The sequence below is a fragment of the Leptidea sinapis genome, chromosome 25 (assembly GCF_905404315.1).
Source record: "Leptidea sinapis chromosome 25, ilLepSina1.1, whole genome shotgun sequence".
Lineage (NCBI taxonomy): Eukaryota > Metazoa > Arthropoda > Insecta > Lepidoptera > Pieridae > Leptidea > Leptidea sinapis.
The window spans coordinates 6,723,936-6,750,875 of NC_066289.1; the positions used below are offsets into that span (position 1 = coordinate 6,723,936).

At 37.1% G+C, this 26,940-nt stretch overlaps 1 protein-coding gene and 1 non-coding gene across 2 annotated transcripts in view; both read right to left on the reverse strand.

The window, feature by feature from the left end:
• Nucleotides 1-816: 816 nt before the first annotated feature.
• LOC126972107 (uncharacterized) overlaps nt 817-26,940 on the reverse strand; it is a 49,295-nt gene continuing 23,171 nt past the window's right edge. The window contains exons 2-6 of the mRNA XM_050818695.1: nt 15,936-16,114; nt 7,562-7,669; nt 4,933-5,099; nt 3,544-3,741; nt 817-1,223 (exon numbers count right to left, since the gene is read on the reverse strand). Of these exons, the coding sequence (XP_050674652.1) occupies nt 1,172-1,223; nt 3,544-3,741; nt 4,933-5,099; nt 7,562-7,669; nt 15,936-16,114 (704 nt within the window). The 3' untranslated portion in view covers nt 817-1,171. The remainder of the gene's footprint in view (nt 1,224-3,543; nt 3,742-4,932; nt 5,100-7,561; nt 7,670-15,935; nt 16,115-26,940) is intronic.
• LOC126972261 (U6 spliceosomal RNA) lies at nt 10,585-10,691 on the reverse strand. Its single transcript, XR_007731108.1, has one exon. It is a non-coding gene; the product is annotated as a U6 spliceosomal RNA (small nuclear RNA).

Sequence of the window (26,940 nt, forward strand, 5' to 3'; positions counted from 1 at the left end):
CAGAGCGGCATCGCAAATGCGCTTGTCACTTTACATAAGATTTCAAGTCTCGTCAGACCGGTAATTTCATTAGCAATGTTGCTCTTCAAATAAATGAAACACAATAATGCTTGCACTTTGGCACTGCTGGTATTCACCTTCTTTTATGACAATAAGGGACGAGACGAGCAGGACGATCAGCTGATGGTAATTGATACGCCCTGTCCATTACAATGCAGAGCCGCTCAAGATTCTTGAAAAATTCAAAAATTCAGAGCGGCATTACAATTGCGTTGGTCTCCTTGAGACATAAGATGTTCAGTCACATTTGCCCAGTAATTTCACTAGCTACAGCGCCTTTCAGACCTAAACACATTACTGCTTCACGGCAGAATATAGCGGCAATCTTTGCAAAGAAGCATTCCACAGGTAAAAACTGGTAAAATCCGGTAAGAACTAGTAAAAACAATTAAGCCTAGTAAAAATAAGATTTTCAGTAATACAACGACAGCGAACGAGCTAGCAAATCAGTTTGTTTTCTGTTGCCGAGAGAGCGTGATGCTCGAAATAGATCGCAAGCAGACGCTAGAAAAAATAAATCATATAAAATTGTATTATAAAGAAAATGCAGACCGAACTCTATTCAATTATTCACAATAATTCGGCTCGGTTACGAAATTATGCCTACCTGAATAATTAATGATAATTTTAGGGCACAAATCAAACACATTTCACGAACTACCTTTTATTAATCTACATTTACCATATACTATTTAAATAATTCGGACATGGCCATTGGTGAGCATTACATAATTTATATGCTTAAGCTATTATTTATATTAGTTTACTTTTAGTTATTACCCACGCTGGGTCTGGATTTATTAATACTCTTCTCGGGTGATGTGCCGACTTCCTTTTTCCCATGTATTTTTATGTCGGCAAACACTTAATCGAGGGCTATTGCCATCTAGGTTTTAATGCGCCTATTAGGATCTTTTATTGGAGTCTTAAGGCAGTGGTGTGGTCATAATTATGGTCTTTCTCGTGTTGAATAAGTAGCAATATATGTAATATTTTAATGTAAAGAGCTAGCTACATTCCACAGAAGCCACAGTAGGAATAATATAATAGAATGCAACAAGTTTTCCATTTTACTTCTATAGTATAGGTATGTCTATATTTTATAAATCATTTAAAAGCGGCTACTGTGTCGCATAAGCTTTTTCTTTCGCCTCCCATCCATTCTGCAAAAGAGTAAGAAGTTTTAATTTGGTTTTTTGATTGGTCCACACTGATGGTATTTGAACAACATACTAATCATATTTGAAAATTATTTTAATCTAGCATTGGAATCCAACGAGAATAGAGTCGAGAAGGTTATATGTATGGAAGAATGGCCACTTATCTTTTTTTTTTTATGGAATAGAGAATAAAATAATTAACAAACGAGCGTACGGGACACCTTTTGTTAAGTGATCACCGCCGCCCACAATCACCCGCAACACCAGAGGAATCACAGGAGCGCTGCCGGCCTTTAAGGAAGGTGTACGCGCTTTTTTTGAAGGTACCCATGTCGTATCGTCCCGGAAACACCGCACAAGGAATCTCATTCCACAGCTTTGTAGTACGTGGAAGAAAGCTCCTTAAAAACCGCACTGTGGAGGACCGCCACACATCCAGATGGTGAGGATGATATCCTAACTTGTGGCGTGTCGTGCGAAGGTGGAATTCGGCGACAGGAACCAGGTTAAACAGCAGTTTATCAGTTAACAGCTCTTCGGAACACTCCCCGTGATAAATGCGGTGGAAGACACACAATGAAGCGACTTCTCTACGCAACGCCAAGTGATCCAGCCGTTCACAGAGCACTGGGTCCCCCACAACTCGAGCTGCTCTGCGTTGCACGTGGTCAAATGGATCGAGCTGATACTGGGGTGCGCCAGACCAGAGATGACAGCAATACTCCATGTGTGGCCGGACCTGCGCTTTGTACAGCGCTAGAATGTGGGCCGGCTTGAAGAATTGCCGTGCTCTATTAATGACGCCCAGTTTCTTTGAAGCCAATTTGGCTTTGCCCTCCAGATGGCCACGAAATTGGCAATTGCTCGAGATTTCGAGACCCAGTATTCCGATACTAGGCGAGGCTTTTAGGGAGGTGTTGTCGAAGAGCGGTGATACGACAAATGGGGTTTATTTAGTGGTAAACGCGCAAACTTGAGTCTTCTAGGGGTTTAAAATGGACAAGGTTCAATTAACCCCGCAAATTCCGCGACCTTCTCAAGAGAGGACTCGATAGAAGACACAAGTTTCTCCCGGCACTGGTCGACGATTTCCCGAGAGAGACCTGCATGGCCCGTGTATACGGCATCACCTGTGCTGTCGTCTGCATAGCAATAAATGTTGGAGGTGTCCAACATATCATTGATATGCAGAAGAAACAGCGTAGGAGATCGCACACAGCCTTGGGGCACTCCAGCATTCTCAGGCTTCGGGTTCGAGTAATGTCCGTCGACAACGACCTGTATGCTGCGCCCAGTGAGGAAGCTGGAGGTCCACTTGCACAAGCTCTCGGGAAGCCCAAATGATGGAAGTTTTGAGAGGAGCACCTTGTGCCATACACGATCAAAGGCCTTCGCTATATCCAGGCTAACTGCCAGGCATTCCCCCTTGCTTTCAATAGCCGCAGCCCATCTATGTGTTAGGTATACCAGAAGATCACCTGCCGACCGACCATGGCGAAAGCCGTATTGTCGGTCGTTGATCAACTGGTGACCCTCTAGGTATACCAAGAGCTGACGGCTAATTATGCTCTCCATGATTTTGGAGAGCAGGGAGGTAATAGCAATAGGCCTGTAGTTTGCCGGATCCAAACTGTCTCCTTTTTTTTGGATCGGATGGACAAGGGCTGACTTCCATGAGTCAGGGACTACGCCTTTGGAATAAGAGTGCCGGAATAAACGCGTTAGCACCGGCGTCAACTCAGGGGCACACGTTCTAAGCACGATTGGAGAAATGCCATCCGGCCCGCTCGACTTCCTGACGTCCAACGAAAACAGAGCTCGCCTAACAGTTTTCTGTCTGAACTGTACTTCAGGCATAGAGCTCTGACACCGCGGGATGGTCGGCGGTGTTTTTCCGTTGTCGTCAAGAGTCTAGTTGGAGGCGAAAAGAGCGCACAAGAGATCGGCTTTCTCTTTTGCCGTATGGGCCAGGGTGTCATTCCTCATGTGCAACGGCGGCATGGACGGCTGACTGAAGTTACCAAGAGCAGCTTTCGACAACGACCAGAACTTGCGTGTTCCGGTCGGGTAACTGGAAAGCTGCTCGCCGATCATTCTTTCCTCTTAATTACAATATCCGAGTGGCAAAAATGAAAATATAGAAACTTAAATAGGATGGAAAAGTCCTAAAGCTGGAATGGAGTTTTCTTAAAGCCGAAGAATTTTTGACTTCAGTTTTATCAAAATGGACAGGGCATATCAATTACCATCAAATGACCGTTTTACTCGGCTAGTCACATCTTATCATTAAAATGGAATAGATTTTTAGTTCTCAGATACTCACACTTTCTTATACATAATCTCGAGGACGAGCACAGCTGGTGCCAGCAGCATTCCGTAGAGGGTGGCTATGATGGCGGGGTACATATCAGTGATGCCCACGCTGCTGAACGCAGAGATACTCCCGGAGCAGTGTGGCTTAGGTACATGTAGACGATGGTGGACGCACGATTGGACACCACTCTCACGGATCTTGATGAAGCTAGAATGTTACAATGGCAGATTTGGAATAGCTTTTAGTGACACTTTTAGGCAGCATTTAGTGCTCGTCCGGTCAATGCTGACGACGGTTGAGCGTAGCGCGTAACCGAACGCGCTGACCATGTTGCATTTAGTGCTCATCATTACAGCCGGAAGACGTCCGCTGCTGGACAAAGGCCTTCCCCAAAGATCCCCATGACGATCGGTCCTGCGCTGCCCTCATCCAACCTATTCCGGTGATCTTGACCAGATCGTCGGTAGATGTTGTGGGGGGCCCACCAACACTACGCCTTCCGGAACGTGGTCGCCATTCGTCGACCTTACTGCCTCAACGTCCATCTGTCCGTCGAGCTATGTGCCCTGCCCACTGCCACTTCAGTTTCGCAATCATTTGGGCTATGTCGGTGACTGTGGTTCTTCTACGAATAATTTCCAATTCGCGTTAAGTGCTCAGCTGACAGCAAACGTGATTGAGCGTGAACTATAATTGCAATATTTTATCGATCCAAAAAATGGTTTTCCTGTCAGGCGGATTTCCATCCGAGTGCGGAGCACGGAGTCCGCATGCGTTTACTCCGAACGCTCCTGCCTACACGCAATGACATTGTCCCACCTGTAACCAATTCCGCGCGAGTGCAGCACGCTTGATAGGAAACACATGTATAAAACAACAGGGGGCGGGACCATATCCGCAAGCGGATAAAATTCCGCATGCCCGGAAAACCGCCATTAATGCGTTCATATGTTTTCATTGTTCTAGCTACGCTTGACAGACGTAGGTGGTGACCGGAGTAATAAATACAGCTTAAGTTAGTGGGTCTCAAATTTCAAGACTAAGACACATGTTCCAGTGGGAGCTTCTTAGCATAGTATACCAGCCAGGAACACCTTGGCGCCTTTTCTTGACGTGAGTAAGTAACGTGCAAACATTGTCGTATTTTAGTTTGAAGGGTTCCTCGTTCCTAGTGAAATAACTGTGACGTTATGTATCAAGGTGACGAGTGCAATTGCGCTACAACTTACAATTCTGGGGTTTTCAAGTCAATCCATCAGGTGATCGTCTTCCGCATTTCCGAACCGATAACGCTTAGGGATATTCAAGATGTATTAAAATTACAATCTAGAGCTCCGATTTCCGTTTGCCTGCTCTTGTGCTAAATGTATAAAATAAAATAAACTTTTTGATACCCACTTAATTTTGAACAGGTCATTGTATGGGGATCGCTTCTGCCCAGGAACCCAGGGATCTATCTCGTTGATGTAGTCTATCTCAACCAGATCACACTTCTCTTCTTCTTGGTAGGTTTCCTGGATAAGCCTATACCCTGGGTTCAGTTCCATGTGGAACGCAAACAGACCCTGTAATATTAATTGGTGAAATGTATTATTGCTTTATTAATAAACTAAAAATAAAATACTACTGATTTAAAAAATATAAAATAAATGGGGGTAAATGTTACGGGTCAAGCGTATGGCTTCAATAACTTTGTAATATTCCTCGTGTAAATATGCCTTCGTATTTTTGACAAAAGCAGCGTTATTATTTTCTACCAATATGCGCACCGAAAAGTTGTATATTATAAATCTGTTACTTTAGAAATTAACGTAATCGTAAATCGCGGCTGGCAATGTCCCACTTATCTCACGTGGTGCGTATACGTTTTTTTCCTACCTGGATGAAAAGCTCGCTTTTAGTCCCTGGTACGAGGGACAAAATTTGTCTTGCCGGAAGAGAATCGGCCACTATTGTCATCGAGGTTGGGAAAAAAGGCTATTATATTACACTCGGATTCGCCCCGTGCCGATAATTTGTACATTAATGGGAATCGTTAAGATCCTTCCCTTGCTAAGCAATGTACTACACACATCAAAAAGTCACATGCATGATATTACAAATTTGCCATTAATATTAATTAATTTCTAAGTTTCACTTAAAGTGCATAGGTATGCAAACTTTTTTGTTTTGATGACATACTGGCTGCTTGTAAAAAAAAAACGATTTATTTATGTTTTGTTGTTTTTTTTCATAAAATTAAATGAAAAGGAATATGTTTGAATTTAAGTGCGTTTTTATTGCTAAGTTTAGTCTTGATTTTGAGCGACGTCATTTGACGACAAATGAAATGCAAAGAGCTGTAGGGATGTTGCGTGAAGTAATCAATCTCAGGTATCTCGGCATTTTGGCATTCATAAAAGTGTTATTTGTCGTCTTTGGCAGCGCTACAATAATACAAGGGAACCCGCTGAACAGCATTCAGGTCGTAAAAGGAGTACAACCACTCGGCAAGACCGGTAAATACAACTGACTGCAAGACGCCAGCCGATGTTAACCGCTCGAGAAATAAGTTTGAGGCTACAAGATTCAAGTGGTGTTGATGTAAGTTCCCAAACTGTGCGAAATCAACTGCATGAGTACGGCCTACGAGCTCGACGCCCAATTAGGTGCCCACCGATACGTCACGGGAATCGCGCTCGTCGAAGTGAATGGTGTAGAGAACGCAGAACATGGACCCAGGAAGAATGGGATAAAATTATGTTTTCCGATTCAATTTTGTAAATGGACATGAACGCTTAAAATTATGTTGAGGATATTCTCAGACCTTATGTCCATCCATTTGCACAAACCTTTGGCTCTGATTTTACGTTAATGCATGACAATGCGCGTTCACATACAGCTCGGCGAACCAGTCAATACTTGGCAACGGAGAACCTCCCTGGCCCACACAATCGCCAGACCTCAACCCCATCGAGCACGCATGGGCACATCCTCCAGAGACGTGTTTTGAAGGACTTGGACGGAGTGACAACAACCCAACAGCTGAAGGATTTGCTACAATTCCATTGGGAGCGAATACCGCAAGATGACAAACAGTCTCATTAATTCAATGAATAATCGTTGCCGACAAGTTCTGAATAGCAGAGGAGGCCATACTTTGTTCTAAATTATCATATACTTTCACAATAAATTCATTTTCTTTAGAAATTTCATTTTGTTAAAAAAATGTTTAGTTGCTTACCTTAGTTTCTGCAGTATATTCTAATATTGTTAATTTCTGTTATTAAAAGAACTTATAAAGACAACAGCTGCTATTTTTACATCATAGGACCCTAAAAATAGTATTTTAAAAATAAAATACAACGTTATTATGTGAAAAACCATCCTAAAATATAAATTAGTACATGTTGCTTAGACTTTTTTGATGTGTGTATTTCATTCTAGATGTATGGATTTCATGACACACTCATATTACAGTTGCCATTAATTTACTACTAATTGTGTTAGGAAAGCTTTTTAGGCTTTTGAGTATTTAAAGTTTTAAAATTACGCTAATAATTGAATGGAAACTATTCTTTTTGAACATTTCTTTTAAACATTTTTAGAGAACAAGTTTTAAATGGCCCAACAACAGACTAACCAACTCGACTTAACCGAGTAGTAAGGTTGTAGGTAAGTAAGTTTAAGTGGTAGGTAAGTTATAAGTTTATAGATGTTCTTGCTGTCACCATTGTGATCTAGAAATTTTGCTAATGTGCCTATGTACTACATACATAACTTTATCAAGAATATATTGAGAGGCAACTGTTGAAATATTTATTTCTTTAAATTTTGCTCTCAATGACTCTTTAGACCAAGGTTATAAATATCGCGAATAGCCCTCTTCTGCATAGCTCTTAATAAATTTGCAATTTTAAGTTTTATCTTTATTTTTTTTTTAATTATCTAGATGCTCTGAAGAAAACACACTGCTGAAAAGAGTTGACCAAGAAACTAACTTATTGACTAGACTAATAGAACCATAATTATTAAGCACACGAGAAACCTTTCGAATTTTCTCGACCCCTTCCTTCATTGTATAAAAGTGCGGCTTCTTTCCTTTGGGGGCGATTTTCTTGTCGTAAATGGATTTCCTAATTGGATCATTCAGTTTCTGTAAAATAATAAACACATTATTTATATTTTACATACATTTTTCGATTTCACTCATAAATGTAATTCACTTTTTCAAATTTTACTCTGCTATAAACTTGTACACACACACCACAATATGCCTGCAAATAATAGTGCGATACTTTGGCCACATTGCTCGCAGAAATGCCAAAAGTTTGAAGCGTCTTATGGTGACAGGGAAGATAGAAAGAAAGAAACCGAGAGGCCGGAGTCCCATACAGTGGTCTGACCAAATTTCCAAAGAGCTGGAGGTGCCAATGAATGTTGCAATACATCAGGCAACCGAACGCAACCAATGGCGACATCTAGTGGACAAGATAAGAAGGAGTCACGATCCTCAGCAGTGAGGGAAACGACTGAGAAGAGATGAAATTGTATTCTATCGGGATAGGTTTCCTAAAATCAACTATTGCACGCTATGATATTGTATATGTGAAATGTCAATTTAGATTCTAGAAACAAATATAATCAAATCTATTAGTTTTTGTTGCAAGTAGTACCTAATTAAAACGGTTTATTAAACAAATATATAAATGTTTACTTAATATATTTGAACGGACTGAATATTGGAATGAAAATGAATATACATACTTTATATGCACATAAGAAACATATGAATACAAAAAGGGACCAAAAAAAGGTGTAACAAACTGCTTTGTATTGCATTGAGCTTTGACGCGAGTTTGCCGGAGGAGTTGTGCTGGCCAGCGATCCTATGTGACGATCGTATTAGATTTCATTTTTAAAAATTTTGAATTTGGAAAAACAAATGCCGTGTTTTGTGGTAAATAAGTGCACCAATAATCAAAATCTTATAAAAATAAAAAATAAATATTCGCGAGACCCTAATATAGTATAGAAATCAATGTAATAAATAAATTTTGTGTTCTAAAAATATACATTCGAAAATTTTTTATGACTAACGTCAAAACGGCCATCATAGCGTGCCATACGTATAGCTGACCCGGCAAACGTCGTTTTGCCATATTAATTATTTTTAGACTTAAAACAGTTTCTTGGACATTGCTATATTTTTCTAAAATAAAATAATTTTCCTAAGATAAACGTATCCTAAGTAACTCCTTGCTACATCAGCTACCTCCCAATAAAAGTCCCGTTAAAATCAGTCCAGCCATTCCAGAGATTAGCCGTAACAAACAAACAGACAGACAGACAAAAATTAAAAATATATTATTTTGGAGTATGTTCCTTATATATATTCATATAGTAAATAACGGTTATTTCAAAATTACAAACAGACACTACAATTTTGAAAACTGGCACGTGATGCCGATAGCGCTCCGATTATTTTAAAGTGTTTCTTTTTTTTTCTTTATTGATTTAGGGGCTTTTATACGTATTTACATGTCAGCCCCATTATAATCTAAGTACATTAAAAAAACAAAAGAAAAACAAAATTCTTAACTTAACAAACTAAAAAAAAAACCAAAAGCAAGTTATATCTATAGTGTTCAAACAATACGACTTATGGATTCAAACAGACTTATGGCATCCTTAGAAAAGTGTTTCTTAACCTGTGAGCTTGTAAAGGTGAACGCGAAGTACACAAGAACAACATCAAAAGAAGTTAATGTTAACGTGGAGTGATCTCTGTTGTGGTTTTTGGTTTACTTTGTAACCCTATTGTAATAAGATATAGTCTAATTATAGGAGGTGACCACAGCACCCGCGAGTGCTCATTCGCTTGAATTCATTGTTTGTGTAAGGATGCTTCGTGAATGTGATGGTCGTGATTACTGTCACAATTAGTAATCGCATCAAACAAATACAATGATTAATTAACTATAATAGGTCGACCTGGCTCCACAAGCAGCACCCGTTGACGCATGGACCAGTCATCGTTACTTTCGCACATATTTGAAGAAAGGAAGCGCGCCGTAGCCAGTGAAATTGCTAGGTAAATGAGACTTAACATCTTATGTCTCAAGGTGACGAGCGCAATTTTTGTGCCGCTTAGAATTTTTGGGTTTTTTAAGAATTCTGAGCGGCACTGCATTGAGCAAGGCGTATCAATTTCCATCAGCTGAACGTGCTGCCCGTCTAGCCCCTTATTTTCCTTAAAAAAAATCTATCATGCGTACCTACGCATACCTACGTAGGAATGCTTTAACATGGTTCGTCATGCTCACTGAATATCGCGTCATCTCCTTCCCTCAAATATGTGGCCCTGTGCTTCCTCGGGGCGTTATAAGAATAAGAGTTCCAGGCCCAAGGGTGTCGTAAGAAGGGACTAAGGCCTTTTAGAAGTGGGAGAGTCACGCTGCCGTCTTATGACGTCAAGCTTGTTAGGTGCGTAACGAAATTTTATTAAAGTATATATCTATATATATATCTGATCTCAGAAAATTTAGTATACATATAGTTTCGGGGGCGAGATATCGATCTAAGTACGTCTACTTACTAGGTTTCAATTTAAAAAAAAATGTACTTTTATCCATGTTTTAATGAGAAACTGTTACAATAACATTGTAGCGCCAGTAATAACGAGCGCCAAATACGTTTAAATGATTGATTCCAATAATTGTTAAATTTGCCATAATTTTTTTTATTTTATAATTTTTTGTAAAGTGCAAATTTTTTTTTTCGATTTTTTTAAATAAACTTCACCAATGTTTCTTTCAATTTTGACCATTTTTAATGAGTGTTTTTTCTTTAATCAGAGAATTTTTGTGTAAGTACAATTATTTTTTATTTTTTTGTAAAGATCAGATTTTTTTATATTTTTGCAAAAATGAGGTTGTCATTGTCATTGCTGTTACAATCGTTGGACGTGTACTTGCCGCGACATTTTACAGTGAAACTGTTTTTTGTGGCATAAGTATATATTAGTAGGTCATAATTAATATTTTAAATTGTTGGAGGCAAATTTGTCAAAAAAATGTGGAACGCTTCACGATTTTGCGTGTCATCCTTGCGCAGGGGCCATGCTAATCTTCTCTGTATCGTTCCAATTTTAGTATATGTACTGCCGAAGCTAGTACACTTACATTGCAGTAAGTAAAGTATATATACTTATCGGAGTGGTAAGCATTGTTAGCGTGATTCAGAATTTATCTCGTTTCTAACCAAAGCATTTCAATAATTTACTTTTTTTTAACTTTTTAGAAACAATTATGGATATTTTGTACATAATTTCATATTTTAAACTAATGTTTACCATAATTAATAACAGTTTTGTTTGTTTTAACCAATTGTGTGCATATTTTTGTAAAAGCGTCATCTAGCACCGCGGCCAGCGTTAAAACCACTTCAAAATATTATTTGTTGTATAATGTTATTTAATTTTTTTATCAATTCTGGATAATTCTGGAACAATTATGGATCTTTATTACATGATATCAAATTCAAAATTATAACAGTTTTGATCATTTTAAATAAATATGATCATTTTTCCTTGACAGCGCCATCTAGTGTTACGGCTAACCGCCCCACAATATTATACTGTGGGTTGGTAGAGGCAAAGATGATCTTTTTCGTACGCCCTTAATTTTATTTTTAAGACAAAATAAAACAGCACATTCTGTATGGTAATTTTCAAAAGACTTCCAAAAACAATAATATGTTTATATTAAAATAACTACATTTCGAAAGAAAACTTTAATTGGAATTCCACTTCCAAGTTTTTGTGAAAGAAGATATTACAATTCATTCTTATTTCATTAGAATACTTAAATTGAAGCTTCATTAAATTAATTGATTCTTCATAAAAATTAATTGATTTTCACTTTTAACTGCCAGAAATAACAACATAAACTTATAGTAAATCAGGGTTCTTTTATAATACAAGCGCTAACTGCAAATTATTGTACCTAGCTAATTTTCACAAATAGCACTAGATGGCGCTTAAAAACAAAAATTAGCTGACTGGTATATTACATGATTGATTCCTTTGGAATTCTTTTTGATGTCATTTCTAATCTTCTTAATATATATATAAATTACATGATACGGTGCTTGTCCGCGATGGACTCCTAAATTAATTAACGGATTTTAATGGGGATTACTTCATCGAGTGCAGTTTAGTTGGACTAAACTTGAGAGATAGGATACTTTTTATTTCGATTTGAGACCCATAATTATTTTTAATACCAATATTAGTTTTGTATGGACATATTTTCTGTGAGAGAATTTAATGACACACGGTTTGACAGTTCTGCTGTGAAACAATTGCATTAAAACAACAAGGAGCATACGTTACGAAATAATTCTTGATGTTATGAAAAATTAAAATGAAAAGTTAAACAAATACATAAAAAACAGTACTTTTTTATTATTATCTACAGAACAACGTCTGTCGGGTCAGCTAGTATACTATATACTGCTACGCTTCGGAAACAAATGACACTCAGAGAGAGAAGAAGCGGCGCAAGAAACTCTCCTAGTATTCTTTCTTTTGCCCTCTTTTTAATAAAATATACAATATTGTACTACCATTGCTATTGCTATAAAATAATCATAATCTAGTTCCAGGCTGTCCGATCATTTAGATATCCCACAAAAAACAGTTTCACTGTAAAATGTCTGGCGCTACATCACCCATGAAAAAAAATCAATGACGCGCGCCAAGTACGTTAAAAAAATTGCAAAATTTTGTAAAGTGCAAATTTTTCTTTATTTTTTTTTTTATTAATAAACTACACCAATTTTTCTATTAATTTTCACCATTTTTAATGAGGGGTTTTTTTTATAATCATAGAAGTTTTGTGTACTCGGTTTTATTTCCCCTTTTTTTTTGTAAAGATCAGATTTCTTTACTTTTGCAAAAATGAGGTTATCATTGTCTCCGTCACAATAGTTAGACGTGTACTTGGCGCGAAATTTTACAGGGATATCGTTTTTTTTGGGATATCTATATACGTGGGATAAAATATGTGTGTGATCTTAACCATTGATAATATCCTCTTATTCTCTTTACCAGCGACAAGCCACGTCAGTAATCAGCAGATTATCAGCAGTCCACATCAACGACCAATCAAGCTTCCATCAACGTGGACAATATAAAGTTTTTAGCGTGCTTAGTGAACTTGATCAATGACGTCATAGTTTTTATAAAAAAAAGCCCCTAGGCTTTTTTAGGCAGGAGACTCATAGCACAGGTTCTACCTCGTTTGAGCTCCTGTCTCCCAACTGTAGTTTTAACATTTTAAGAATAAGTATTGCTGTACTATTGTAACTTTACTACATATTTGGAGAAATATACGTATTTTGATTTGATTTGATTTTAATGAACCCAGAAATTATTGCAATTTTTATAAAATTCTTGCTCAAATTAAAATTATCTTTAAAACTATTGACGAAGGCATTCTAAAGTAATAAATTTAATAAATAACTGACCACACAATATCAAGTCTTTGAATTTATATTTTAATAAACATGAATGATAGATCCATTTTAAGAATTATTATAATTAACTACATTTATGCATTATATTCTAAAGGTAGAAAATATGGTGATTATATACATCAGACATTTATGCGGTAAAATGATTTATAACCGTATAGAGGAAAGCTAAATATTATTGTTGCAAGGAACTTGTTATACCATAATCATTTAAAGGCCGGCAACGCTCTTGTGATTCCTCTGGTGTTGCAGGAGAGTGTGGGCGGCGGTGATCACTTAACACCAGGTGACCCGTACGCTCGTTTGTCCTCCTATTCCATAAAAAAAAAAAAAAAAAAAAATCAATCTTATCTATGAATCGCGATTATGTTATTGTTATTTATTTGCTTTTTTCCGTGATTTTAACTTGAGTAGGTATATTAAATGACTACATCTTTTATAGTAAAAGTGTAACCAACCTAATTTGACAAAAATATTTATTCAGTTTGAATAGATGCAACTCTTTTGAAACGGTTGTAATGTTCGTTTGCTCACGAGTGAAACAACTAATCTTTACTATGTAGCACTACACTCGGACACGTCCACACGCAACCAATAGCCGATTACGACTGGCCTTCCGCTGTACTGTGCATTGAGCATTCCTTATATAGCACTCAACGTCACACGGTTAATGTCACTGTCGATGTCGTGACAGTGACAATGATAGTTAACACACACTCTGTTAAGACTAGATGTCTGTACACTACAACGGTATTGCCTTTTTTAAACTACCTACCGTAATAATATGTCAGGGAGACATAAGCGGAACATAATATAGTAAACTTAATGTTCACTATTCTTCCGAATGTGTCCTCACCCCATCGGTTATGGTCAGCTTTAGATTACCTATATTTTTTTCAAAGCGAAACTGTATTCCTCAAGAATGGGAGGGACCATATAATAGTTATTTATGCAACTGTTGTGTAATAAGGGTTATTAAAACACGAATGTGGATTTATCTCACGAGGCGAAGCCGAGTGTGATAATAGTATCACATGAGTGTTTTAATACCTAATTATCAACAGTTGCATACAAGACTTTATCTACACCCAAAATATGAATCCTCTAAAAGATTCTGAAACAGTTAGCTTACTGCTAACATTAAAACAGCCAGTCCTAGTAGTAACCTAATATCATCTATAACTGATTATATACAAATAAACTAAGTATTAATGAAATAATTATTTATTTTAGTAGTAATTTACATTTTGTATAGTGCAATAATTAAAATTCACTTGAATATTATGTTCTTTTGGAAATTAATCGCTCATTTTTTGTAAACAAAACAATAAACAATATCGAAGAAAAATGGCGGGGATTCGAATAACCTACTTTTTTTACGGCGCGCGACGCTCTGGTGGTGTGGAACGCGCGTAAAAAAAATTGTTCTTTTTTTGAAATTCATACAGATGCCACGCATCGAGCAATAAGAATGTGGCTGTCTGTTAAAACTCTTTGCGCATGAAGGGAATGAAAAAAAAATAGGAGTGTTGTTATGAAATTCAGTACAACATAACAACACTCTTTTGGATGATATAATGGTTATTAGAACATTGGGTGTTTTAATGTTGGCAATAAGCTAACTGTTTCAGAATCTTTAATAGAGGATTAAAGTATAGTATATTAAAGCATAGGTGTAGATAAATAAATAAATTAAACTTTTGTGAGACATTACTATCTTTATTTCTCACGGTTCATCGGTGTGGGTACCAATTAATTTTGAACCATTCGGAGGTCCTTTATCAGGGTGAGTGGATAGGGTCTTGTTTATTTTATTTATTTATTCATTTACAGAAAGAATCTTAAAAGCTAACATAGTCCCGCATAACTGTTTGGACAGTTTGTCTGCAGGATCAAGTCTCTTGTAATACATTAATGCTTATTAGAACATTGATTTTATACAAGTGTTATTAACAAATACTGATAAAAAATATAATAAAAAATCTAATTTTAATTTTAAGGCAGTGTTGACAATAAATATTTCTTGAGTTTAGTTTTAAATTCTCTTTTACTGGTCTACTCGGATGTCCTCAGGCAAGCTGTTTAATAGATAAGGTAGGCGTTTTTTCAAAGTTTTATCTCCGTAAGTTATTGATTCTAGGAACCTCGAACTTACCAGCGGACATCAACCGAGTATCGTGGTTGTGCATAATTGGGTTATGTTCTTGATTGCCATGATTGTTAATGGCTAATAAGTACTTATGTTTTAAGCTTACTGGCAATACTTTACATATTTTAAATAATTTTCTATAATCATTTTTACAATTATTTTTAACTTTTTTGGTGACGAGAAATTTTAAAAATCGCATTTGAAGTGATTCGAGTCTATCGATATATGTTTTAAAAGTAAGCCCATAGCTATCAAGCGTATAATCAATTATGGATTCCACCAAAGAAAAGTATAAGCACTTTAGGGTACTAATGGGTATTCTAAAACTAAGGTGGTAAAATTTTCCTAGTAGAATTCTTAATTTGCTACAAATACAGTTAACATGGTGGAACCAGGAGAAATTAGAATCTACTTTAATACCTAAGTTTTTACAAAATTAACTATTATGCTGTATGTGGCACACGGACCAACACCGATGAACCATAAGTAAAGATGATGTTAATAATTAATAGGGACTAAATAATATCAGATCTGACCATGGGATCTCTGAGTGACTGAGATGCTTTTCAAATTTTATTGGCTGTTTATTGCAAAGTTTATGGTTTTTTCAACAGAAATTCAGCATCAATTCAAGAATGAAGAGTTATGCCAAGAAACATAGCAGATTCCACCGGTTTTATCAACTCTCTTTTAGCAAAACAGGGCATTTCGGTCTGCAACTTATAGAAGAACATACCTTGAAGAAATACCTGTTGTACTCAAAGTCGCTTGCACCAAGTTTCAAAGGTGAGTTTAGTAGGTCCGGCAGAGATCTTACTGAGGAGCTGGGAGCACGGAGAAGCACCACTATGTTGGCGGAGTAGGCAGCGTATAAAATGGTGAGAGCCACGAATAGAAGAAGAGTAACACACCGACCTGACAACGAAAATAAAAGTTTAAACACTGCATTTCAGCAAAATGTTCCAAGAATCCATATCATTACAGTAATTGGTAAACCCTAAAATTTTCACATTCAAATTCAATTATTATTGTTCAAAATAGGATATGACATCACTTATTGAAAGTCAACTACCACCCATTCCAAAAAGAATGCCTCAGACCTGAGAAGAACGGGCGCAACAAACTCAGCGGGCTTTTTTTTCATCAAAAAATATGTTTACAGAGTAATATTGTACAATTAAACTTATTATTTAATAGCCTGAGGGCGGTCGTTCCATTCCCAATCTGTGGAATCATCAAGAAAGTCATTTATGTTATAGTAACCTTTACCACACAAACGTTTTTTAACAATTCTTTTGAATATCGTAGTACTTTTGTTTTGAACATTTTCTGGGATCTTGTTGTAAAAGCATATACATCGCCCCACAATAGACTTACTAGCTCGACTTAGCCGAGTAGTGGGCATAACAAATTTATGTTTGTTCCTCGTGTTAACGTTATGATCTCTGTTCTGAATCTGTCCATTAATCGCACTACTCTAGTATTGATGAACTATTTTTCTAATAAAGTGAGAGGATATAAACTTTAGGATGCACAATACTGTAACTATTTTACCAATACATGGGAGACTTTTTGCACTGGATGCCATATTCTTCTGCCCCGAAGCAATACTTTGCAGGCATTTGGGCTTCGGTTTGAAGGGCTAGCCGCTCGCTAGTAAAATTACTGGGCACAGGAATTTTGTGTTTTTGAAGAATTCTGAGCGGTATTTTAATGGACGGGAAGAGCGTATTACTTACCACCCGGTAAGTCTTGCTCGACTTGAGTGTTTTTCTCTTAAAAAAGTGATCCTTAATAATTCTTAAATATCCTTCAGAAATTAGAATCTTTAAATAGTTTATAATTTATTTGTTAAATTTAGAATAAGATTACTTTTAAATTTTATTTTCACAAAAATAAATTGTTAGTTTTATTACACTTATACCTTTTTTTATGAAAATAAGGGACGATATGAGCAGGACGTTCAGCTGATGGTTATTGATACGCCTTGCCCTTTACAATGCAGTACCGCTCAGGATTATTGAAAAGCCCAAAAATTCTGAGCAGCACTACAATTCCGCTCGTCACCTTGAGACATAAGATATTAAGTCTCATTTGCCCAGTAATTTCACTAGCTACGGCGCCCTTCACACCGAAACGCAATAATACTTACACATTGCTGCTTCTCGGCAGAAATAGGCGCGAAATAGGTAGGTAAGAGTAAATGCGTGACTCGCACGAATATATGAATAGTATATAATTTTTTTATTATATACTAATCATATATATATTATCTGCAATGCATTAATGATATCGCTACCTAAAATTCTGAAAATTGGTTTGCTCTCATATATTTATATAATGAGTTTAAATTACTGAAGACATTGTTTAAGATATCATTACTAGGGTTCTCGGTTTAATTATTTTAATAATGTAGCTTGGACCAAATTTAACCTGCAGCATATCTTGGTTCCAAAGTACACCCTTGCTGAAGAACAGCTCCAATGATTAATATCAGAACATCAGCTGATGAGCCATTTAGTTGTAATGGATGCTGTAAAAGTGCAAAAGAGGTTATTAAAATACCAGTTGATTTTTATCTGACTTGTAATTTCATTGGTCTAAGAGCCCGTGGACCCCAGACCTACGTCATTTTATAAAAGCTGAAACTTTGTCAGCGCATGCTCCCAACATATGCAAGAATGATGGTCCATTATGGAGTTTGGGTTGCAGTGGCTTTGGCAGGTAAACGGTACTAAAGGTGTGTAAAATACCGATCTAAATACATCAAAGAATAAAGTGCGATTTTTCGGTATTACATTCAGAATATTATTAAAAATCACATTATTCATTGCCAGACACTTAACATCGTGGCAATACCTTAATGTACACACCTTTAGCACTGTTTACCTGCCAAAGCCACGTCTGGCAAGGGGTTGGAACTATCAAAAGTGTCTGGCTAGTGAGGAAACATCATCTACTTATCACCTAAGTATTATATATAAAAATCAGCTTTTATACTATGACGTAAGTAAAATTATAATTTCGTGACTATTAAGGATGTCTGGCAAGGGGTTGCCACGATGGTAAGTGTCTGGCAATGAATAACGTGATTTTTAATAATATTCTGAAGGTAATACCGAAAAATCGCACTTTATTCTATCATGTATTTAGATCGGTATTTTACACACCTTTAGTACCGTTGACCTGCCAAAGCCACTGCAACCCAAGCTCCATAATAGACCATCGATCGTACCTGTGTTGGGTTGGGAGCGTGCGCTGACAAACTTTCAGCTTTTATAAAATGAAGTAGGTCTGGGGTCTACGGGCTCTTGTTCTACGTCCTTTTAACCAACCGTCCATGAAAAGGAGAAGGTTCTCATATCGATCGGTATTTTTTTTATGTATGTACGGGGTGTTATTACGCTGAGATTTATGATCCGATTTTCGTGATACTTCTTTAGTTCTTTTTTATACAATAGCAAGAGACGAATTATAATTAACGTCAACAACTACAACTGAAATAAACTAAAATTTAAACGTATAAAACTAATATTACTAACATTTGGGAATTCTAAAACAACCTACAAGTATCAATTCAAGAAATAGAAGAATTATTAGAATTGAATTTATTAGAATTTTTATGTTCGGAATAAAGCTGATGGACAATGCGTCGCGTATTATCGGTCGCGTAGCAGATCAGACAAATAATAATAAAACCTTAGATCAGAGATTAGTCTCCACTGCGATTCAACTAGATACCGCACTACCTAAGGCCAACAGTTTTTTTATTGCGGCAACTATTAGAAGCTTGTGTGCGTGGCATCTTGACACTCAATGGCATCTCTCAAATTTTGTTACATACGCTTCGTGTAATCTTACATTGAATTTAATAAAATATAAAATACTTACTGATGTTATTTGATCCCAGTGTCTTTTTTATTTCTTGTAGTATTATTTTTACAGTGTCTTACTATGCAACCCTACATTAATTTTTCAATTATTAGCAAAGTTTAACAGAACATGTGCCACGTCAACGTCACAAATTGATCGAGAGTGGCTCGAGTAACCGATTCCACCTTCGCACGACACGCCACAAGTTAGGATATCATCCCCACCATCTGGATGTGTGGCGGTCCTCCACAGTGCGGTTTTCTAGGAGCTTTCTTCCACGTACTACAAAGCTGTGGAATGAGCTTCCTTGTGCGATGTTGCCGGGACGATACGACATGGGTACCTTCAAAAAAAGCGCGTATACCTTCCTTAAAGGCCGGCAACGCTCTCGTGCTTCTTCTGGTGTTGCAAGAGAATGTGGGCGGCGGTGATCACTTAACACCAGGTGCTCGTTTGTCCTCCTATTCCATAAAAAAAGAGTAAGCCCACTTGGGCGTTGTATTAGTTGCTGCACTTTGTGGCTAGGCCTGCGGTATCTAGTTAGAGCACAGTGGAGACCAATCCTTAATCTAAGAATAAAACACTCCATTTTACACACTCAATTAATGATGCATTAGTGTGTCTAATCCATTGCCGCCAACGGATCGATGATGATATTCTATACCCAATGTCTTTTCCTTCTACGATCTTGTTCAAAAGCCTTCCAATGTGGCAGGACTAATTTGACCGTATAGGGGTGACCAAAGATACGATCGATGTATATTCCTTCAGAAATACTAAAAACACTTAAACGCCATACCTTTAGATCACTTATATGTCTTGATAGACTGTGACAAATGTGAAAACGTCGAAAAGAATTGAGGTTGATAGTTAACCTCAATTTTGAGCAATGCAAGCACACTTATACAAAATGAAATACAAATCGCGAGTGTAAAACGTACAAGTAGCTTGTCAGGCAAACTAAAATAATAAACCTGGCCTGTTTTTCATCGGTTGTAGGCTCTATGAAGGCGACGTAACCAAATGGCCCAACGGAAGACCAGCGCTGGTTTTAGAAAATAATATTCCTACGACTTTGTTTACGATCAATTTTTTTAGTTTCAATTTATAAGACTTGTATATAGATTTTCTGTACTATAACGTCACAAATAAACATTTTTTAATCTAGACGTATAAGTTATCTAATCCATTACCATTCCAACCGACGCTTCCCACTTTGACGTGATGTATAAGAATAGGGCGCAGCTCAGAACACACACAAAAATTGCCATCCAGACAGCTCCAGTGAAGGGCAACGTGAATATATTCTGCAGTAACGCTAGCGGTGGCTCTCTGAAGACAAACCTGACTGCCGTAGAACCTACCATGGCGACGTAATCTATCACCTTCATTCGTTCTTGGGTAAAGATCGTCAGGGTACCTATGGAAAAATATTATTTGAACATTTGATGATGTAGGTGTTACAACTTTAATATATTTAAATAATGGTAAACTCTAACGGCCTTACAAATAAATTTGATATAAAGTTATACAGATTGTGAAGTTATATATAGATTGCTTTTTTGTAAGTTTAACGTTTCCCGCGTTTATTTGCAAGGCTGCCTCATCATCAGAATCATCATCCGGAAGACGTCCACTGCTGTACAAAGGCCTCCCCCAAAGATTTCCACGACGATCAGTCCTGCGCTGCCCTCATCCAACTTATTCCGGCGATCTTGACCAGTTAGTCGGTCCATCTTGTGCAAGGCTGCCTGACATTTAGCACGGAGAGTGTTCCGAAGAGCTGTTTCACCTGATTCCTGCCGCCAAATTCCACTTTCGCACAACACGCCACAAGTTAGGATATCATCCCCACCATCTGGATGTGTGGCGGTCCTCCACAGTGCGGTTTTCAAGGAGCTTTCTTCTGAATGAATGAACAAAAAAAGCGCGTACACTTTCCTTAAAGGCCGGCAACGCTCCTGTGATTCCTCTGGTTTTGCAGGAGAATGTGAGCGGCGGTGATCACTTAACACCAGGTGACCCGCGTGTACGCGCGTTTGTCCTCCTTTTCCATAAAATAAAAAAAAACTTCAGAAATATCATGTTATTGATAGAGTGGTTTTATCCTCAGGTAAAACTTTAAACCAAGTTTATTTGTAAGACAAAAAGTATTCAAAACTTACCTAAATCAGCTTCTTTCTTCAGCAAATGATCCACAATGCCCTGCCAGTTCCCATACTTATCCTTGTAGCCCCAAGTATTTGTGTACAACAACCGTTCAGTTGCGTTCAACATTTCAAAGCATATCTTAACTACCATGTAACTCATCTTTGTAATGGAGTCTTGGTGTAGAAATCTAATAGTAAAGTAAATGTTAGTACTTTACTATAAATTATTATGGAACTTTTTATATCAAATTCTCCATACACAATAATTATCATCATAATAGTTAATCGCATAATAGTGCGTTCATAATATGTAGTGAGTGGCCCCCGTACATTAAACGTGCTGCAAGGCAAAATGACTTTTATCGTTATTACTTTACAGCATTTTTATGTACGGATATATGTATATGTATGGTACCAGATGCAGCCGATATCTACCACCGGATATTACGAAATGTGAAATTCATTATCATGTTGATATCTGGCATACAATCACGCGTTTTACGATGAAACTTCTTGCCGTGCAGAGCCATTTGTATAATCAATTACCAGCTGCAGTTTTCCTCAACTTTCTGTTGAGGAAAACTGATTCAGGGACCTTCAAGAACTCTAAGAGTATACTCCCAACTTAAGGCGATACTAAATACCAGCGACCTTGAGCGATATGAGTTCACGGCTATTTATATAAAGCCAATATTTTCAAAATTCTTGCGTGGAAAACGTAACATTTTAACAAATGCAAACAGTTTATATACAATCCTCATTATTGATTACTAATCTGATTAAATGCACCTACAGAAAAAAGAACAAGCTATAAGAATAACTTTTCTGAGAGTAGTACTAAACAAATGCATCATGCCGAGAAAAAAGTTATTTAACTGCAAGGAACAGTGGTAGTTCAAAATAGCTCTGGAGTGTTAACTATAACCAGCAGCAAGCAATACCAACCTACAAATGAGACATAAGGGTATATGTAACAGGATAAAGTAGGGTTCATAGTTGCAAATGTTAAACATTTTCACGACGAAACTTGTATAAAAACACCTTTATTGCGTGTTTTCTGCTTACACTTCGCCTTTAAGGCGACACTAAATGCCAGCGACCTTGAGCGATATGAGTTCACGGCTGCCGGCCCGCCATCTATGTAACAAAGACAAAATTCTTGCGTGGAAAACAGTTTATATGCTTACAATCCTCGTTATTCACTACTAAATGAACCTACACAAAAAAATACAAGCTATAAGAATAACTTTTCTGAGAGAAGTACCAAAAAAATGCGTCACGTCATGCCAAAAAACTTGTTTAACTTCAAAGAAATGTGGTAGTTCAAAAAGGCTCGGCATTGTTAACTATAACCAACAGCAAGCATTAGCAACCTACAAATAAGACTTAAGGATATGTGTAACAGGATTAAGTAGTGTTCATAGCTCCAAATGCTATATTTTCACCACATAACTTGTCTAAAAACACCATGTTTGCGTGTTTTCTGCTTACACTTAGCCTTTAAGGCTAGTAACGCATCTCTAGACCCCTGTTCATGCGGTCCATGGACGGTTGCCTCACCGCACACATCATTCGTTCCACAGCTTTCTTACGTCGTGGATTGTAATAGACGTAGAATTTCAATTCCATACGGAATCACGTTCATGCATTTGGATACTTTTTTCTATTGTGAAAGGATCTTTCTGTAATACTCACAGCCGATCGTCTAGATGATTTCTTGTATTATTACTGTCAGTGATAACGTTAGCCATTGTTAAATAATGTCCTCTTAAATTATATCTTCTTCTCGACAGCACTTTGTGTTCTCTGTAATCTCTGATAACTCCGTGTTTATTCAATATAACTCTACCATTCATTTCAAAAGCGTCAAATATTTCTAAGCTACTAGATTCATTAAAATTCTCTCGAGTGAATTTTGAAGAATTGTTATCATTCGATTTTGTATTGGCACCTTGCCATAATGCTCTTGTTGAATAAATAACGCTTGAATTTGGCTTTATTTTGTATGCTGTAAATAATTCAGTAGAGTCATTCGTTTTTATATTTCCTGCCAAATTATTTGAGTTTTTTTTATTTATTCAAGGCAAGAAATAGTCAACTCTTAGACTAGACAAATTATTTTGCAATTAAGTTTAGTATAGTTGCAGTTGAAGTAATTGTTAAATAACATTTTGGGATTCAAATATTTTTATTATATACTAGCTGATATACTGACCCAGCAAACGTTGTATTGCCGATATTAAAATCGCGATACAAAAGTAACTGTTGATCGTATATGGGTGAAAATTTGAAGTTGTATGTATTTTTTCATAATCAAGTAAATTAAAAAAAAATGTCAAAAAAATTAAAAAAAAAATTGGCGTGGACTACCCTTAACATTTAGGGGGATGAAAAATAGATGTTGTCCGATTCTCAGACCTACCCAATATGCACACAAAATTTCATGAGAATCGGTAAAGCCGTTTCGGAGGAGTTTAACTACAAACACCGCGACACGAGAATTTTGTATATTCGATAAAAATAGGATTTAAAATCACCTATTGAATGTCAAAAACTACCACCCATTTGTAATGGTATGCCTCAAACCTGAGAAGAACGGGCGCAAGAAACTCAGCGGGATTTTTTTATTTAGTTACAATATATTATGTAGTATCGTGCAATAAAATTTATAATTTAATAGCCTGGGGGCATTCGCTCCATTCCGAGTCTGCGGTGTCATTAAGAAAATCATTATGTTGTAGTAACCCTTACCACACAAACGTTTTTTATTTCAATTCTTTTGAATTTGTTAACACGTTTGTTTTGTACATTTGCGTAATATTATACATTGATAATTATGGTATGAAAAAGCAATTGTAAACATTCATATAAAATAATGTAGCCTAAATTGGATTGAAATTGGATTTTAATTGACAGGACGATATTACTTGAAGAATATAATATTCTTAGTAGTAATTAGCAGGTACTTAGCAGTGTTTTTATATCAGCAATGCAATACTTTACAACAATTGTAGTAATTGAATGGAATATGAATAAAAAAATAAATAAAACGAAGACCAAAGACGATACAACTCACCCCACCTTCCAAACTATCTGGTAATACCAGAGGTATCCCAGGAGCGTTGAGGCGTTTTAGGTGGTAGCTTGAAATTCATACAAGAGTTCAGTTCTATTCTACATGAATAAAGTGACCATTAATATTGATTTTACTTTGAAAAAAAAAACCTTAATACTGACTAACTTTGGAGGGACGTGTGTGGACGAAGCGGCGGTACGGACTCCGATATAGATGCAGTACCTAGTAGTTGCAGAAAGAAGCGACGCAACTCCAAAAATACACTGGCCTTCAAAAGTAAGTATCACACTTTTAAAATTGGGATAACGTTTTAAGTTCACAAGATATACTTTCGAAATAAAAAGAACTCTAAAGAGAATTTAATTTTGTACATAAAAACTTTATAGTCGGTAACCTTCTTTTAAGAATTGGCTGAAAAAAAACTTCTAAAACAAAACCATTTCTTTTTCAAAGTGGACGTTTCCGAATTACAATTTTACCATTCACATTTTTCTTTCTGTTTTAAATTTTTTTCAAGATCGATGGGTCTTGTTTTAAAAATTTATGCTAAAAAGCACATAACATTTATTTATCATGCCTCTTTCAGTTGAAAAATGTGCTAGGATCATGGCTTTTCTGGAACTAGGCATCAGTATGCGTCGCACTGCAAGAATGGTGGGTGTAACGGTCCGAACGGTCCAGAAGGTAAAGCGAAGGTACGAAGAGACTGGACACCATCTGAGGAGACCTTGTAATGGCAGACCCAGGTGTACCAGTGCCCGAGAAGATCGTTATATTATTTCCACTGTGTTAAGAAATCGCCACCAAAATGCAGTTGAAGTCCAGCAACAGCTACTTCAGACCCGGAGGGACTACATTAGTGACAGTACAGTGAGAAGAAGACTTGCTGAAGCAAATTTGAAATCCCGAAGACCAGTGAGTGGCCCAAAACTCGAGAAACAGCATCGAGTAGCGAGACTGCGATACGCCCGTGAACACATGCAGTGGGATGAAGAAGAATGGTCAAGAATTTTGTTTGCAGATGAGTCTCGATTCTCCCTTTACACTTCTGATGGAAGGCGAAGTGTTTACAGGCGACCTGGTGAGCGATACCTTCAAGCCTACATCTCAGAAAGAGTCCAATACGGTGGAGGCAGTGTACATGTATAGGCTGGTATATCTTCAGAAGGTCGCACAGAGCTAGTAGCCATAGAAAATGGCACCCTCACTGGGCAAAGATATGCTCTAGAGATTCTCAATGAGTATGCAGGGCCGTATTTAGCAAATATGGGTGATGAATCGATGCTGATGCATGATAATGCCCGGCCACACACGGCTCATATCGTACAAGAGTATATTCAGGTGGTCGGTATCAGCGTGATGGCTTGGCCATCAAGAAGTCCTGATCTCAACCCGATTTAACACGCCTGGGATGAGCTTGGGAGGCTAGTCAGAAATCGCAGACCACCACCTACTACCCTCAGGGCACTAAAGCAGGCCCTGGTAGAAGAATGGGAGAATATTCCCCAACATCGGCTCCGAAACCTAGTGTTCAGTATGCCAAACCGGCTCGAAGCTGTAATCAGAGCTCGAGGAGGCAATACCAGTTATTAAAAATTAAATAACATGTAATACATTTTCGTTGAATTTTTTTACACTAAACTAAAAATGTCTATTTTCATTGTTTTATCATTTTTAAGTTAAAAATGTTACGAATGAATAATTTTAGTTTCTAAGAATTAAAGCCTATAAAATTTGCAACAAAACGTTTTTAATCTTAAATCTCTACCTTCTATAGTTAAGAAAAAAAATTAATTTGAAAAGTGTGATACTTACTTTTGCAGGCCAGTGTATTTTACTTTACTGTCGTAAAAAAATGATTTAAACGTATGTCAATATAGCGTGTTCAGGTGCAAAAACACATTGTATAAACCACAGAACAGTTTAAAAAGATTTATTACCTCTTTTACCTGTTCTGTGGTATGAACCAACTATTTCAGTAAAAGTAAAACAAATTTGGTAGGTTTCGGACGAGGTTCGATCCGGGGACTCCGTGGTTAGAGTCAACCGTTTTACCAATAGGTAAAGCGCAATAGCGCTACCCACGATTCTCTACATCTTTTGGAATATGGATCAAAATAATGTAAAACGTTTGAAAAGATCTTTCGAATATGCTACATCGTTACAATTACGTTATGAAACGAACAAAAAAACGACCAATTTTTGGGTTTTTGGTCACATAATATGTGTCATTCATTAGTTAGTGCGTACACCTTCCTTAAAGGTCGGCAACGCTCCTATGATTCCTCTGTTGTTGTTACACACAAGACGGCGACGGTGACGTGGCGATGATGACTTAACATCAGGTGATCCGAACGCTCTACTATCGTCTATTCCTTTAAAAAAAATATAAAAATACTCTGTAGAGCCTCTGTACGATCTAGGTAACTGAAACCAAGAGTCTTCACCATAAAAATACAACGCCAATGTCAAAACTGACTTAGGTTGAATCTGGGAAAGCTAGAGTACAAAATATAATTACCCTCTGTAAGTAAAACTCGATTTTGCTCTAGATTTGTCGCAAAAACTATATCGCTGTTGAGTGGCATATCCAGTTTGCTGATCAGAACTTTATCCAGTGTGCCATTTGTTAAGATAAGCCA